Below are 15,135 nucleotides of genomic sequence, written 5' to 3'. Positions count from 1 at the left end.
TATTTGCATTATTGTGTAGGGGTGAGTGGCCAATGCATTTCTTAAACTGCTTTAGCAGTGCTGGACCTACTTCGGTTTCTCAGAGAGCACTGGCTTTGGTGGGTTAAGAAGTCAACTTTTTTGATTGCCAGCTCTTCAGAAACTATGCTTATTTTATGCTATGCATTTAAAGAGTACCTTCTGCAATAATAGTCCCCATCTTTGAGGGAGGAGGCTCTGGGCATTGCTGTGAAGCCAGTAATGACTAAATGCTCCCGGCAGGCGATGGGAAGGGCAGGCAGAGGGCAGGGAGGGCTGGGGGGCAATTTCGGCTTCCCCCGTAGCGTAAGGTCCCCCCTGGTCCCTGGGGAAGGATGCGGCCAGGAGGGGATGTAGGAAGGGAGTCTTACTGGTGAGCTTGGGAAGAAAAGGGGGACAGTGCGATGATGTGGAAGCTGGTGGCTGATTTTGCTTCAGTTAACAGAATCGACTGGCTGCAGCCTTAGAGAAGGGAAAATTGAGTTCAAATTCAGGCAAGATGAGAGACGAGAGCACCATTGCAGCACTCAGCTCTAGATGCTTAACGGAGAGAATTTTGGTAATCCCACAAGAGCTTGCTCCCTGTGAAAAGACTGTGTAGCTCGTGCAGCTGAACAACCTGGCCCTGGAGTATTTGAAATTAAATAATATTTCCTGTAGACTCAGATCCATTTCCTCTTTTAAATCTGTTAATTAGAACCAGGTAATCAAGGATATGTTGAAAATGTCTGTAGCAAGTATTACCGTCATTCTTCCTGCTCTGTCCACCCACTCGTCATCAAAATTGTATCAGTAGAGATAATGAATTTAGCTTTTTAGGAACATCTCTCATTTGGGTAATACAGCAGCACCGTGGAAGGGTTGCCTTAGAGTGAAGGTGAGCACAGAGACAAGCTACCACAAACCAAGGTAGATTGTGAATTTATAGCATTTTCAGCTGCTTCCCAGTAACTCCCCTAGGCCAGGTCTTACCCTATAGTAAATGAAAAACAGCTCAGTGGAAGAGGGATTAGTTACTTTGCATCCTGCAAAAGTAGCTAATGCACCAATGCAGCGTAGTTCCCACTCTTAACCTTGGCCTCAAGGGATATAAAGTGTTTCTGTCTTGTCTTTTGATTTACAGTGATGCCTTCCCCTCAGCGGTTCAGTGGGGAAAGCATCATCATTTGGAGTGACCTCGATATAACCATCTCTGTGCCATGGTACATTGGGCTTATGTTTAGGACCCGGAAAGTCAATGGCATGTTAATGCAAGCTAACGCTGGAACTGGATCGAAGATCAACATTCAGGTAAAAAATGTGGCCTTCTTTGTTTAGAAAAGAAATTCTCTCTCCTCCCCGACACCATACCAGTGTGATCCACCTATCAGTGGCTTTGACCATACAAACTACATATCTGATTAGTCCACCCAGCAAAACATGTATCAATACATACAAATGATTTCTTCAGAATCTGACTTTTGATCATTCTGAAATTCAGATGTTCTGATGTGAGGTGATTTTTTTAAACAAAGGTATGAGTATGCATTGCTATAGATGAGAAAACTGTCTTTTTATTGTCTTTTTTTTCTTTAGAGATTTGTTTGGGAAGTGCTAAGTTTGGGAAGGGCTCTAAACAAATATGCAGTAACAAATAGACGTGTTTTTTTTTTCAACAGATACTGAACAACTATGTGCAATTTGAAGTGTACAGTGGCCTGAACCAGGTTGCTAGTTTGAAGATGACCCAGTCGCGAGTCAGTGACGGGGAATGGCATCATTTATTAATAGAGCTCAAGAGTGCTAAAGATGGTAAAGACATCAAGTACCTAGCTGTCATGTCCTTGGACTACGGGATGTATCAGGTGAGGCAGCATCATAATTTTGCCATTTAGCACTGCAGAAATATTTTCAGGAGAAAGTAGATTAAAGAATTGTGGAAAAATATTGTGAGGCATGTTCTACCATGACTTGTGCCTAATGAAGCCCCATTATTTTATAAAGTGCAATGGAAAAATATCTTCTGAACAAGTCTGTAAAAGGTGACATCCTCTGAAGAGATATCTATCTCCTGACAGCTTTGATCATTTTTCTTTAGTCTACTGTCAGCTACTGCTTGACTCCATCACTGCAGAAGGTTGCTGTGTGTGTTGCAGAGGGTGATCGTGCCCCTTACCTCCTGTCCCTTTCTTCCACAGAGCACTGTGCAGATAGGCAATCAACTGCCAGGACTGAAAATGAAAAGCATCATTGTGGGAGGTGTCTCTGGAGACCAGGTCTCAGTTCAGCAGGGATTTTATGGCTGTATGCAGGTATGAAGTGAGAACTGTAGTAGCTGACTCTGAACTTACAAGAAAATACCCATATGAAGACATGTGGGTTTTTTCCCTTTTTATGCATTCCCAAACAGTTCTTTTTTCCTCTATCAAAATTTCTGAGAATCTAAATAGTGAAGTTTGTGCGCTTTCCCAAGTACAAATCTAATCTTGCAGGGTAGCAGCTTTTTTCTACTGTTTCTCTGGTTTGCTCAAAATTGGCATTTGAAAAAAATCTGATTTTGGCTCATATCTTTAAGTGTGACCTCATAGATTAATGGAGTTAGTGAGAGATGTAATACTGTATCCTAAAAGATACAATAATACTCTAAATTAAAAAAAAAGATTGTCTTTTGTGACCAGGGTGTAAGAATGGGAGAGACATCTACAAACGTAGCTACACTCAACATGAAGCAGGCTATCAAGATCAATGTAAAGGAGGGCTGTGAAGTGGATAATCCTTGTGACTCCAACCCATGTCCTCAGCACAGCTACTGCAGTGACGACTGGGACAGCTATTCCTGTGTCTGCGACCCAGGTAACACAGTGACCGCCACATGCTTTAATCCAGGAGCTGGAATCGCATCTCCTTGGCATTACTTTACAAAGCATGTGACTGCTGCACTTCTGATCCTTCTTCTTCCTCTGCCAGTTGGTGTTTTCTTTCTCTCTCACTGCAGCACCCAATTGTAGACTAAAAATTGGTTCTAGGCAACTTAACATTCAAAATGAAAAACAGTCTCTATTCCAAAGAACTTTTTTTATACACTACCCTGTCTTTTTTCCTGTTTTCTTTTTCCTTTTTTTCCCAGTCTTTCCTGCTGTTCAATTTCTGTCTCACACCCTGCATTCTGTTAGAGATGCTTTGAATGTTTTCTCTGTTTCAGCACATGTACCCAGCACATGCTGTCAGCACCCAGTATAGTCACCTCCTGTACACACAGGGAAAGAATACAAAACTCTCTGTAACACATGCCCTGAATATAAAACTGGGAACCAATGACCCAAGGGTGCCCCGAGCATGTTAACAGACTGTCAAAAAGAACAGCTCACTATCGTTTTGCTGAGAGAAAAATGAGTACCTTCTTTTTGACAGTGTCTCAAGGGAAGTCTACTTGATTACTGAAGATGTGTTATTAGTGCATAAGCTTAAAATAGATGGTCTTTTGGAGAAATGCAAATCATAAATTAAAGTGGTTTCTGTAATTTCACGACCTTGTCTCCCTAGGGTACTTTGGGAGAGACTGTGTTGATGTGTGTAACCTGAACCCATGTGAGCATGTCTCCACGTGCGTGCACAAACCTAGCTCATCCCATGGGTACACCTGTGAGTGTGGACAAAGCTATTACGGACAGTACTGTGAAAGCAAGTAAGGGAATATTTTTTATTCTTTGGTTTCTTGATCCTTCCAGGTACTTCTTCTCTGAAGGCAGTAGTCCCATCTCTTTCTTTTCCTGCTCTGTCTTCCCTGGTATTATTTGAGTGTTCATAATAGTTGATATTTGCAGGCCTCCTGCCCTCGGGCACTCCTGAGCACTCTTACTGTAGACCAGGAGTGGTGAATATCAGTATACTCTGTATGCTCATCAGTAGTTCAGGGATTAAGCCAGCAAGGCTCTGTTTACATAGCATTGCATCTGATCCATGCATTTTGGCAGACCTGGCCTGAGCTCACTTTGCTCCGCTCTTTCAGTTCCCCCAGCACACACACAGAGCAATGCACCAATTTAGGTCACCTGCTGAGATAAAATGGCTTTGCAGGTTGGGTCCGCTTCCAGGGCTGGCAAAAAAAAAGTCTGTTCTGGGCACCCTAGGAGGTCTAAGTCCTGTTGTATGGTGGAAGCCTGCTGATTCCTCATCACAAGCTTCCTAATCTCAGCATTCAGCCTCCTCGTATTCCTGAGACAGCGTTTTGATTTACTGAAATATTGGCCATTTATGATGTGCAAATAAAGCACATTTGTCTGTCCATTTAGGAATAGCTTGTGTGGTGTTTCTTTCCTGTTGCAAACCGCAAGCCTCTCTCTCTGCCTTTTGTTGTATTGGACTACAAATATTGGCCCTGATGTTGCCAGATTCATCTTTCATTCCTCTGAATTAGCAATATTCTGTATTATGAAGGATAGAAGTACAAACCATGCAGTTACGATAAGCAGAATTCCTCGTGACCTTTGAGATGGACAGCAAGCAGCCTTTGTTTCCTTAAGCAGGGAAGGGGTTTCTTTGCGCATTATTGCTAATCACAGGCTTGGGAGTGCCATCTTTCAGGCGTTTGCTTGGTGAACACTTCCAGCTAGAGAGGCCTGTGTAATTTGGCTTCTCTCCAGAGCTGTCATTGCCAGCACAGGGTCTGGGGCAGCTCTGAGCTGAACCTGCTCAGAAACTCACCCAGAAGAAAAAGAACCCAGCAAAAACTAGGATTGGCTTTTTGGTTGATGCACAGCTTATGAATAGTTGTGCTGCTGCTACAAGGGGCAGGAACAGCAGCCAAGGGCAGGAGGCAGGTAAGACTGCTGCTTTCAGTGGCAGTACCAGCTTGTGCCCCACTGAGTATTTTTTGCATCCTACAGAGGCATGTGACATTTTCAACTACTCTGAATCAAAGCTGCCAGTTTTCTCCTCCGTATCTCCAGCTACACATTTCTTCCCCCTCCCTTGCGACAATGCTTTTCTGACCCTGTGGTGAACTGGTTCAGAGAGCCAGACTGGCTAAAAATAGTGACTTTTCTTCGGTGTGTCGGCTTGCAGCCAATTTCGCACCCTAAGCTAGTGTACCCTGAGGCTGGACAAGCACCTGTGCCAACGGCAGGGGTAGGACAGGACCGTGCGGACCTGTGGGGAGGGGGACGGCAGTGCTGCAGCAGTTGTCTTTTAGGTATAAGATGTTGTGGAATCGTTCCCCTCAGTTATGTCTATGACAGTAAGTAAACAGACCCAAGGCACAGCTCAGCACCTGCAGTTGTCCGTACTGTTTAACTGCTAGCGTGCTCCCGCATGGGCTCTGCAGTCTGTGCTGGCAATGCCCAGGTATTGGTCTGGGATTCAGATCTGGCCCTAAGCTGTTTTTTCCCCATCTTTTAAGAATAATCTTAAAATGTGATTTCGATGTGGTTTTATTTTATAGGATTGACTTGCCTTGTCCCAGAGGCTGGTGGGGAAATCCCATCTGTGGTCCCTGTAATTGTGAGACTAGTAAGGGGTTTGATCCTGATTGCAATAAGACTAATGGAGAATGCCATTGCAAGGTAAGCAAGAAAGAGACCTGTCAAGTCAAAATTTCTTTAGATTAAAATATAACTATATCACTAATAAATTCTACAACTGAATATATCTGAAACAAAGTATATACAGTTGTGCTTTGCAACGTGTATGTTTGTGATATCGTTAATCTTTACCTAAAACATTTTGCTGGCACTACCCTTCACAAAATCATACTGTGCAGCTCTTATCTTACTTGCGTTTGAAAAGTGAAATTGAGAAAACTGACACACTGAGAAAGCCTGGAATCTGATCTCTCTGAAGTACAGCCCAGTTTATCGGGGGAGATCAGCCCTGCAAGCAGAGGAATGCTGGTGATTATTTTGTTATATCACAAGTGAGTAATCACAGTGAAATGGCTCAGTCCCACTGGGAGCCAGCAGAAGACCTAACTGCTTAGGAGACTGAGAGGTAAAATGCTTTCCTCGGAGTCAGCTCTGTCGAGTTTAAGAGGAATTTGCAGGAGACATGTAGGGGACATTTGCAGGGACAGAAGGTAGGCCCAGGATAGGAGATGGCTTCCTCCTCTAAGTTTTACAATGGAGTTTTTAAAATAGATTTTGCCATAGATTTGAATGATAGACTAATGTGCCTGTTTAAACTGGTGGCAGTGAATGTGGCCCAGTACTCCTTTCCTAAATGACAACAGGACACACGCAACAGCTACATAACATTGACTCAGAGGGGTGCAAACACCTGTGTCTTGTGGAATCACACAAGGCCTCCGATCAAAAGCATTTAAAGATATGATTTCAATACGTGATTATTACTGTTTTTTTCTCCACCCTGTACATAAAGCGTAAATGGACAGTGCAGGAAGTTTTCTTATTAGTTTGTTCATGCCCTGGAAGAGTAGAATTGCAAGGCAGAGAAAACCACAAATACTCCAAGAATGCCTTTGCAGGGCACCGGCGGTGAGCACAGGATGGATAACCTGGGCCAGGCTCTCGGCCAACCTGCGAACGGCAGTCTCAATCCCTGGTGCCCACGGCACAGGGCAGCAGTGCAGTCCCTGCCTCTGCATTGCCTGATCGCCTGGGCTGTTGCAAGTCAAAGTAGCAGAACGCACTTCTCATAACCATTATGTTTCTTAATAGTAATGATAGTTTTCTTAATAGTAGTGTAATTACTATCCGGTGCTCTGCTCTGCTAAAGGAGCCAGCAGCATACTATCTGTGTAACTGGAAAATCTTTTCTGATGCACATGCTGCTGAAGTAGGACTTCAGAAACACAGGAAACCTGGAACAGAAGCAAATTACCTTGTACCTATCCTTTCTGTTTTTCTAGGCAAATTACTACAAGCCCCAGAGCAGTGACACCTGCTATCCGTGTGACTGCTTCCCCTCTGGCTCCCACACGCGCACCTGCGACATGGAGACAGGACAGTGTCCTTGCAAACCTGGAGTGATAGGGCGGCAGTGCAACCGCTGTGACAACCCTTTCGCTGAGGTTACCACCAAGGGCTGTGAAGGTACCACCCGTCCGGCACTGCTGCTGTTCAGCAGGGTGTAGTTATGGGACCGGAGCCGTTGCCCATGCAGAGACAGGGGAGCGCGATGGGTTTGCAAATGCGTCGTGGGGTACATGTGAGCCAGGCAGGGTGGCTCTGATGGGAGCTGCAGTAGCCTTAACCTACTCCCTTCTTCCTAAATTTGTGCCAATACGACTCACAGGGATTAAAGAGATAATATTTCATGTAATTTCCATCAAATGGATATACTGTTAGCTAAGGATTTGGGCGGAGGGCAAAATGCACTAATCCTGATTATGCTAGAAACGTGAGTTCATCTGTATCACGTTACTGAAGGGACTGGTAACAGCCCTGGTGCCTTCTGCCCGTGGAGGCCGTGCCAAATGCTGAGTGTCCTCTGCCAGTCCTGCCACCAGTCACCACAAACCAGTTCTGCCTTTCTTCCCATCACCCTTCTCCTCTGAGAAGCACAAAGCTTCAGCAGCAGGCATCTCCCAGCTGTGTGTGGGTGACATGAAGGAGCAACCCTTTCCCACAGTAAAGGAGTACACAGAGATAAGCAGATATAAAATCCAGAGTCCCTTAATCATCCCGAGCTTTCCTTTGCCTGTACCTGTCTGATGGCGCAGTTGAAAAGAAGAAGCTGATGGGCTGCAGTTTGCAGAGAGCAAATGTCCTGAGTTGGCTTAGGAACTACTGGAAGGTCCTTTTGGCAAGTGTAAATATTTCCTTGTTGCTCTGTGATTTTATCTCGTCAGAAAAATTGCATCATTTCTTTTTCTGCTTTCAGTAATTTATAATGGGTGTCCCAAAGCTTTCGAGGCTGGTATTTGGTGGCCACAGACCAAGTTTGGTCAGCCAGCTGCTGTGCCATGTCCTAAGGGATCAGTGGGTAAGTTCCCTGGGTAAAACATTAACAATTCTATCTACATGCCTATGAGGAGGGAAAAAAAAGAAACAACAAAATTGTGTACTTAGGTTAAGGCATGAATTCATTAAGTCTGGAGATTACAGCATAGCTTTTGCGAGTCACAAGATGAAAGTTTACTTAGTGAAACTCAAGAACTGTTAAAACACATTTGGAATAGTAGCAAAAAGTAAATACAAAAGAGCAGCATATACATAAACACATAAAGAACAGAAAGTCTGAATCTATATTTTTATAGTCAATTTTTCTGTTCATCAAGCAATTCTTGTACATGTAACTTTTTGTTTCTAATGGACTATGCATGGTCTTTGGCACTATAACTCCTCTGGGCAAAGATAAAATGAAGAAAACCATTTATGTGATGATTACTTTACTAGCATTACCAGCTAATAAAGCTAAGAGTTACAACAGAACTCATATTTTTCCATCAAACATTTTTTCTCTACACCATCATTCAGACTGCTGGAAAACATATTTTATCAAGCATGCGAGTCATTTTGTACTGCGAGCGAATGCCAATCTAGTTTTTTGTGTGTGTCTGATAATGTTTATCTCACAGAATACCAAAGCAGATTTGCAAACAGTGTTTACAATCTTTTGTAAAGACTGTGCTGTGGGAAGTGAAACGTCTGTCTCAGTTCTAGGCCTGGTAACTTTTGTCTGCTGTTAGCACTGTTCAGGTTCAATGAATTATAACTGATTATGCAACTTTTGCAAATATTACCAGGGGGTATGTCACTGACGGTAGGTGTGCAGAAGGTTCATAGTCAAACAAGCTCCAGTTCTAAAGATTTTAGGGAGTTGAATTGATTTTTTTTTTCAATAAACGAACATTTACCTTGTTGAACGGTGTTAAGTTGAATCAATGTAACTTTTCTCACTAAATTTGCACTGTTTTTGTGATTGATCCCAGTATCTTTTCTAGCAAATAGCCTAGAAGGCAAAGATGCTTACAGAAATTGCACACTTGAAGCTTTCAAAGTAAGCTTATAATAATGAATATTCAAACTAGGAACTCGAGGCTTAATTGCCAGGGAAGAGAAATAATATAATTAGATATTATTCTATTAATTATAATTCAGTTATTTAGATATTAGTAATTAAATTGCTTAGACATGTGTAATGTGTCCAATCGAAGTTAAACTTAGTGCAAACTTAGAATTTGTTATTTATAATTCACTGTGAAGGATCCACAGCCAAGAATCATTTATAAAAATGATTTGACAATAGTACAAAGTAATAGATTCAATTAAATAATCAGCTGCTTACAACTCATTCACAATTAGCAAAAGGCCGTTCTATATGTTGATTGCAGCGTGCTGTGTGCTAAGATGTGCTTAAAGTGTGTAAAGGTTTTGACATGAAGATAGTGTATATCCTGGAGGTCTTCCTACATAACCTCTTACAGTATACCCAAATCTGACCAGGGTATGTTTTCATAAATATTTAGGAAGTACATAGTCTTTCTCGTATTTGGGATAAATAAATTGCCAGGTTCATTAGAGGGTGTGAGGGCAGCGAGGCTAGAAGAGGTCAGGCAGGTCTAAAGCTTGTCTCCTTTTCTCTAGAGCCTGGAGAAAATGACTCAGGAGTATCAGTAAGCTCTAAGTTTCCTCAGACAGGAGTAACAGTTTGGAAAGTGAGATATGTGCAGTTCTCTAAGGAGTTTGAAAGTAAAAGTCTGTGCAAATTTGTTCAGAACAGTTCGGGAGAGTGTTTTTTGTTAACGCTTTGTTTCCTGCAGGGAATGCAGTTCGACACTGTAACAATGAGAAGGGCTGGCTGCCTCCCGACCTTTTTAACTGTACCACCACCACTTTTGTGGATCTAAAAATTATGGTAGGCTCTATTTTCTTGTATTTAGTACCCTAGAGTCTCATTAACCTGTCAGGACCCACTATTATTTGCATAGAATGGACACTTTGAAACAGCAAAATCCACAGACGTATAATTTCTCAGATCTAGTGAAGTCTGGTAGGGATATAGTTATAGCTGCTTATCCAGTGACCGGATTTTGAAGTATGCGCTGTAGTGTCCAGACACTTTACTCCAAATCTGCATTTGGTATGATTTGTCATGTTTTCATTGACTTCATATAGACCATGTTGATTTATATAGATGATAATCTAGCACAGTGCTCTTTCCTGGTGTTTGATTTATATAGATGATAATGTAGCACAGTGCTCTTTCCTGGTGATTCACTGTAATTTTCCCTTGGTTTTAAGAAAGAACTTATTGTTTTTTTATGTTACTCCATCACTAATTGTTCATCTAGTGCTTAATTTGGTTCAGCACTACTAAAGCACATGATGTTAATATTTATCTGCATAACATCTTGTACAGCTTTTCACTTCAGTTTATAAATGATAATGAGTTCATTCTGTAGTTTGATGTCCCCGCACTCCATCTCTTGATCAAATCTTTGAATACTACATTTACCATCACAATCCTGTGCTTTCCTGGCTTTCAGTTATGTTTTTGCATTGCATTGTCATATCCACCCTTTTTCAAGACAAACTACGCTGTATCAAATGACTTCTTTGTGCCAGAATTCCCTGGATGATGAAGAATGGCTTTGTAACCACAATGGAAAAAAATACATTATTTCTGTGTGTAAGACCCCTGGGTTTTTTCTTCGTTCTTGTCTCCACTTCAGAATGAAAAGCTATATCACAATGAGACCAAACTGGATGGAGACAAAACTGTACGGATTGTGAAAGTGCTGCAGAATGCCACCAAATACACAAGCAGCCTGTACGGGAATGATGTGAGGACAGCTTACCAGATGATGATCAGGGTCCTGCAGTATGAGAGCCGGCAGCAAGGGTTTGACCTGTCTGCCACCAGGGACGTGGAATTCAATGAAGTAAGAGAGAAACTGTCTGTCTTGAGCTTGTGTTAAGCTTTACAGTACTGCTTAGATGTTGATATGGGAATTGATAATTAAATTTGTCTTTGAACTAGATGGAGTAAATTTGACATGGTTGCTTGATGTTGTTCACAAATGAGTCAGTCTTCTCAATTTAGAACGGGAAGTTGGTTATGTCTGCATGTGTGGGTTCACGCGCACATGTGCGTATGCGCACGTGAGTGTGTAGAGTACCTACATCATGGAAAGCATGGTCATAATAAATATCATTATACTCATACCCAAAAGTAAAATTGACATGCTGTTCCTGAATGAAAAAGCTTTATCTACCATATTCCATTTGTGTTCGAAAACCTGACTAATTTGATCACTCTCATTTGAGTGTATAGTGAACTAACTCTGAGAATGGTTTATTCTATTTGATTTCACATTGGATTTCCTGCAACCTCTTTCAAAATTCTTTGTGGGAAATGTGAAAAATTAGTAAGTCCTTGTATCTGTATCATACCTGGCCTATAATTTGCAGCTTAAGTATTTCCTTATAGTAAACATGCATGAAATTAGAAACCCTAACTATCTTCAGTTTTAAAACAAACAAAATTGTATTTAGCTAGTTACTGACTCAAAGATTTTTTACAATTGCACTTTGAAACATTTGAGTCACATCTGTTAGAAAGCTGGTGCACCAAAAGCGATTCCACACTGTACAGAATTCAAAGTGATTCATGCACATACAAATACGTGGAAATACAGGTCAGAGGGTTTCTGCTAGTCTGAGCATTCATGAAAGGCCCAGTTACTATCAAAGAAAGACCTACCATAATTTATTCAGATTTGACCACAGTTAGGAATTTCATTTTGGCATAACAATTTAGTGCATAGGTACACCAAGATTAAAACTTCTCAGCATCTTCATCATTCTCATTTAAGCCATTTACTGCTCTTATTGAGGGTCTTCTTTTTCCATTTTGGCTAAGGGTTCTGTTGCATGCCCTGTTTGATCTTGTAGAAAAGAGTGGAAGGGGCTTAGGTCCTCATCTAGATCCTCTTTTTTAACAGTATTTGTGAGCAACATAAAAATGGGGGGAAAAAATATAATTTCTTATGAGTCTCCAAGTTTGCATATGCAAGTTAATATTTGCTTTTTTCGTTCTTCAGCATATAAGTTTCCAGGAATAGCCAAGAATCAGCAAAATAAAACAAAAATCAAAATAGGACAGAAAGTAGTATTTCTGTTAATGGATTTCTTTTGGTTTTAACATATCATATTGTTTTGATTTAGCAAGGTGTGTTCTTTAGTGTACACAGCAAGCACTTTGCTTTTCCTGTTTCTCATCTCTCTGGGATAAAGAAAATATGGTTAGGTTTTCCTTCTGCATTTCCGTGATTGTTAGGTTTCCTGTCTTAAGAGAACTTTCTACTTTTTTCCTTTATGGCCTCCAATTTTGGCTTACTTTGCTTATAAAAGGTTTGAAGGGATTTCCTTAATGTAAAACAACCTCGGGGTGAGTAACTGGTGTGCATATTTTCATAAGGCTGCAATAGAACATGCCTGGATTAAAATATGTCATTACATGCTCACCGGAGGCAGTAATGCCAACCCTTTGCAATGTTCCTCACTTGAAATCCAATGCTTCTCTTGACTGCCTAGGCTTTGTTTGCCACATAATTAAAGCTTGTACTTTTTTCTCAGAATATTGTCAAAGTGGGTAGTGCTCTATTGGATCCCAGTAACAAGGAGCACTGGGAACAAATTCAGCGAATGGAGGGTGGCACAGCTCACCTTCTACGGCATTATGAGGAATATTTCAATAACGTGGCCCAGAACATGAGGAAAACCTACATGAGACCTTTTGTCATCGTTACTTCCAACATGAGTGAGTATCTGTGTTGAAAACCGCTGTTTTGTATTAGAAGAGCTTTAAAAATGTGGTAGGTAGGTGCTAAATATTGTTTTTAATAGCATCCATTGAAAAGCAAAATATTTATATTTTCCAACCTAATCAGCACTTTTATCTCAAGTCAGCTGAGCGTTGATCTGTATCTCACAGTGACGACGGCACTCTGGTGTCTCGTTTGTTTCCCTGTGGGCCGAGCTCTCGTGACAGCCTACTCTGCCTCTCTCCTCTTTTTCTCCCACTCTCTTATTTCATTTTCTCACCAATTACCAATTATTTGACCTGATCCAGAGTTAGTGATCATCCTGCTTCAAGCAGGAAGTGGGACTGGGTGACCTACAGAGGACTCTCCCAGCCAACACTTCTATGATTCTCAAAATTCTTTTTTTTTTCTCTCTTTCAAAGGTATCTAAATAGTGTTCGCAGCTACATTAGTTGGTATAATAAGTGAAATTACAAACCTTAACCCTACAAACCTTATCCTGAAAGTGCTTCATATCACAGTCATGCGGACAGAATTTAGTGTGGGAAATTAGTATATCCTAGTTTCTGGACAAAAGAAAACACATGAGCCATTCAAACTACAAAGTTTATAAAGTCCTACATCAACTCCAGAGGGGAATTATTATTGTTGAAACGAGCCAAACTGAAATACTTAAATTCTGTTTAGTAAACCAAAACAAAGTGTTTGCTTTTGATTTAGGGCTATCAGAATCAAAACGTTTTCGTCTTCACGTTGAGAAAAACCTGACTGAACTGAACTAAGATGAAAACAAACCCTTATATTTCTTGCAGGTTGTAAATCCTTATTTTTCAGCCAGCTTTTCCTAAGTAAAAAGGAACTAGCTTGAGAGGGATGAGGCAATTCTGCACTGAATGGGTTCTGTTTGCTTTTGAACTATTTTTCCAGGTGAACATGGTGTTAATGGAGTTTCCTAATGGCTCATCTGGGAGTTATTATAGAGACTAGGGAAAGAATAAGAATTTGCAGATCTTAACTTGGATATTTCTTCATATAGAAACTTGCTGTGGATCACAGCTTTCAGTGTAGGGTTACCCTCAGGACTTCCAGCTTCTTGCTTCTATTATAACATACAAATTGGCACTCAGTGTTTTTTCTTAAATGGCCAAATTAAGGCCATCTCAGCTGCTTTTAAATATTTTGGCAGTTACGCAACAGGCAGAGTTGATGAGGTGAGCCAGAAAGTAACTGTTAGTATAGAAGAAGGAGAACTGTAGAAGGACTGAGAAATATTCCCAGGTAAAATCCAGATTATTTTCTTTACTTAGGTGATTTTGCAATTTAACAGATGTAGAAAAAGTCTATTTCTGAAACAGCAAATCTCACCTTGCATACAAGGGGCAAGTCTGGAACTGGAACATGCCATCTTTATATTTCTGGTGTTTGCACTACTGTTATCTTAGTAGGAAATACTGTCTTGTGAATTCCTTTCTATTGCCTATGCAATGTATATATATTTGTAATTTTATAAATGTAACATAATACTGGAACATAAGCTTTTAGTTGTCATTTAAAATATTGAGAAAAATCAGATTAGACTTTGTATTTTTTGGTTCAAATTACTTCTCTGTATTCTGCAGATATTTTAACCTTTCAGTTACGTTTCATTTTGCTATCGTATTCAAAAGAATTGAAGTTAATTTTATGGGGAATTCTTTTTTTGTAGTTATTGCAGTTGACATCTTTGACAAATCTAATTTTACGGGAGCTAAAATACCAAGATTTCATGAGATTAAAGAAGATTATCCAAAAGATCTGGAATCATCTGTTCTCTTCCCTGATACCTTGTTCAGACCTTCAGACAGGAAAGGTAAAACCCGTCTGCTGATGTTAGGAGGGCAGATTTGGCTGGCTGCGAAGAGCTGTGATTGACCCTGTGGAGTGGAGTGGTGCTAGGGTGAGAGTACAGACAAGCGAACACTATGTAGGGATGGAGCAGCTGTGCATACTTCTAAGGCATTTTGCCTGCCGGCCACGGACAGGAGCACGAGGGGCTGCGTAACTGGCTGTACCTGTCTATCAGGTCTCGCTCGCAGCCCCCCAACTGCCGCGCCAGTGCGAGAGAAGTGTTCTGCCTCGGTTCCCACCACGGAAGGCCTCGGCCATTCCCACCTCCCAAAGTCCTCGCGTGCTTTAAGTGAATTCCCAACGGAAGATAAGGCATAACTTCATAACTGGGATTCTTCCTGGCCTCACTGCTAATAATGCTGCTATTGAGTTACCTACTCTGTGGCATAGTTTTTTATCCACCCCAGAAGATACCCAAAATATATATCTTTAGCCTCTTAGGAAATCAATCCAGTATATAGAAAACAGAGGGAGTCAGGTGCAGCAAGGCTCCTTTCTGGAGGCACAGCAGGAATGTGAGCAGATGT

The 15,135-nt window shown here is 41.2% G+C and overlaps 1 protein-coding gene across 1 annotated transcript in view; it reads left to right on the top strand.

The window, feature by feature from the left end:
* Window positions 1–15,135, top strand: part of CELSR1 (cadherin EGF LAG seven-pass G-type receptor 1) — a 176,222-nt gene that overhangs the window by 130,888 nt on the left and 30,199 nt on the right. The window contains exons 9-20 of the mRNA XM_062582642.1: window positions 1,142–1,308; window positions 1,677–1,862; window positions 2,196–2,309; window positions 2,676–2,850; window positions 3,541–3,682; window positions 5,438–5,558; window positions 6,860–7,043; window positions 7,834–7,935; window positions 9,716–9,810; window positions 10,628–10,837; window positions 12,534–12,717; window positions 14,427–14,570. Coding sequence (XP_062438626.1) covers window positions 1,142–1,308; window positions 1,677–1,862; window positions 2,196–2,309; window positions 2,676–2,850; window positions 3,541–3,682; window positions 5,438–5,558; window positions 6,860–7,043; window positions 7,834–7,935; window positions 9,716–9,810; window positions 10,628–10,837; window positions 12,534–12,717; window positions 14,427–14,570 — 1,824 coding nt within the window. The remainder of the gene's footprint in view (window positions 1–1,141; window positions 1,309–1,676; window positions 1,863–2,195; window positions 2,310–2,675; window positions 2,851–3,540; window positions 3,683–5,437; window positions 5,559–6,859; window positions 7,044–7,833; window positions 7,936–9,715; window positions 9,811–10,627; window positions 10,838–12,533; window positions 12,718–14,426; window positions 14,571–15,135) is intronic.

This window comes from Rhea pennata, chromosome 1, assembly GCF_028389875.1.
Source record: "Rhea pennata isolate bPtePen1 chromosome 1, bPtePen1.pri, whole genome shotgun sequence".
Lineage (NCBI taxonomy): Eukaryota > Metazoa > Chordata > Aves > Rheiformes > Rheidae > Rhea > Rhea pennata.
Note: the sequence above shows the minus strand (reverse complement) of the source record. Positions and strands in the feature narration are given on the sequence as shown.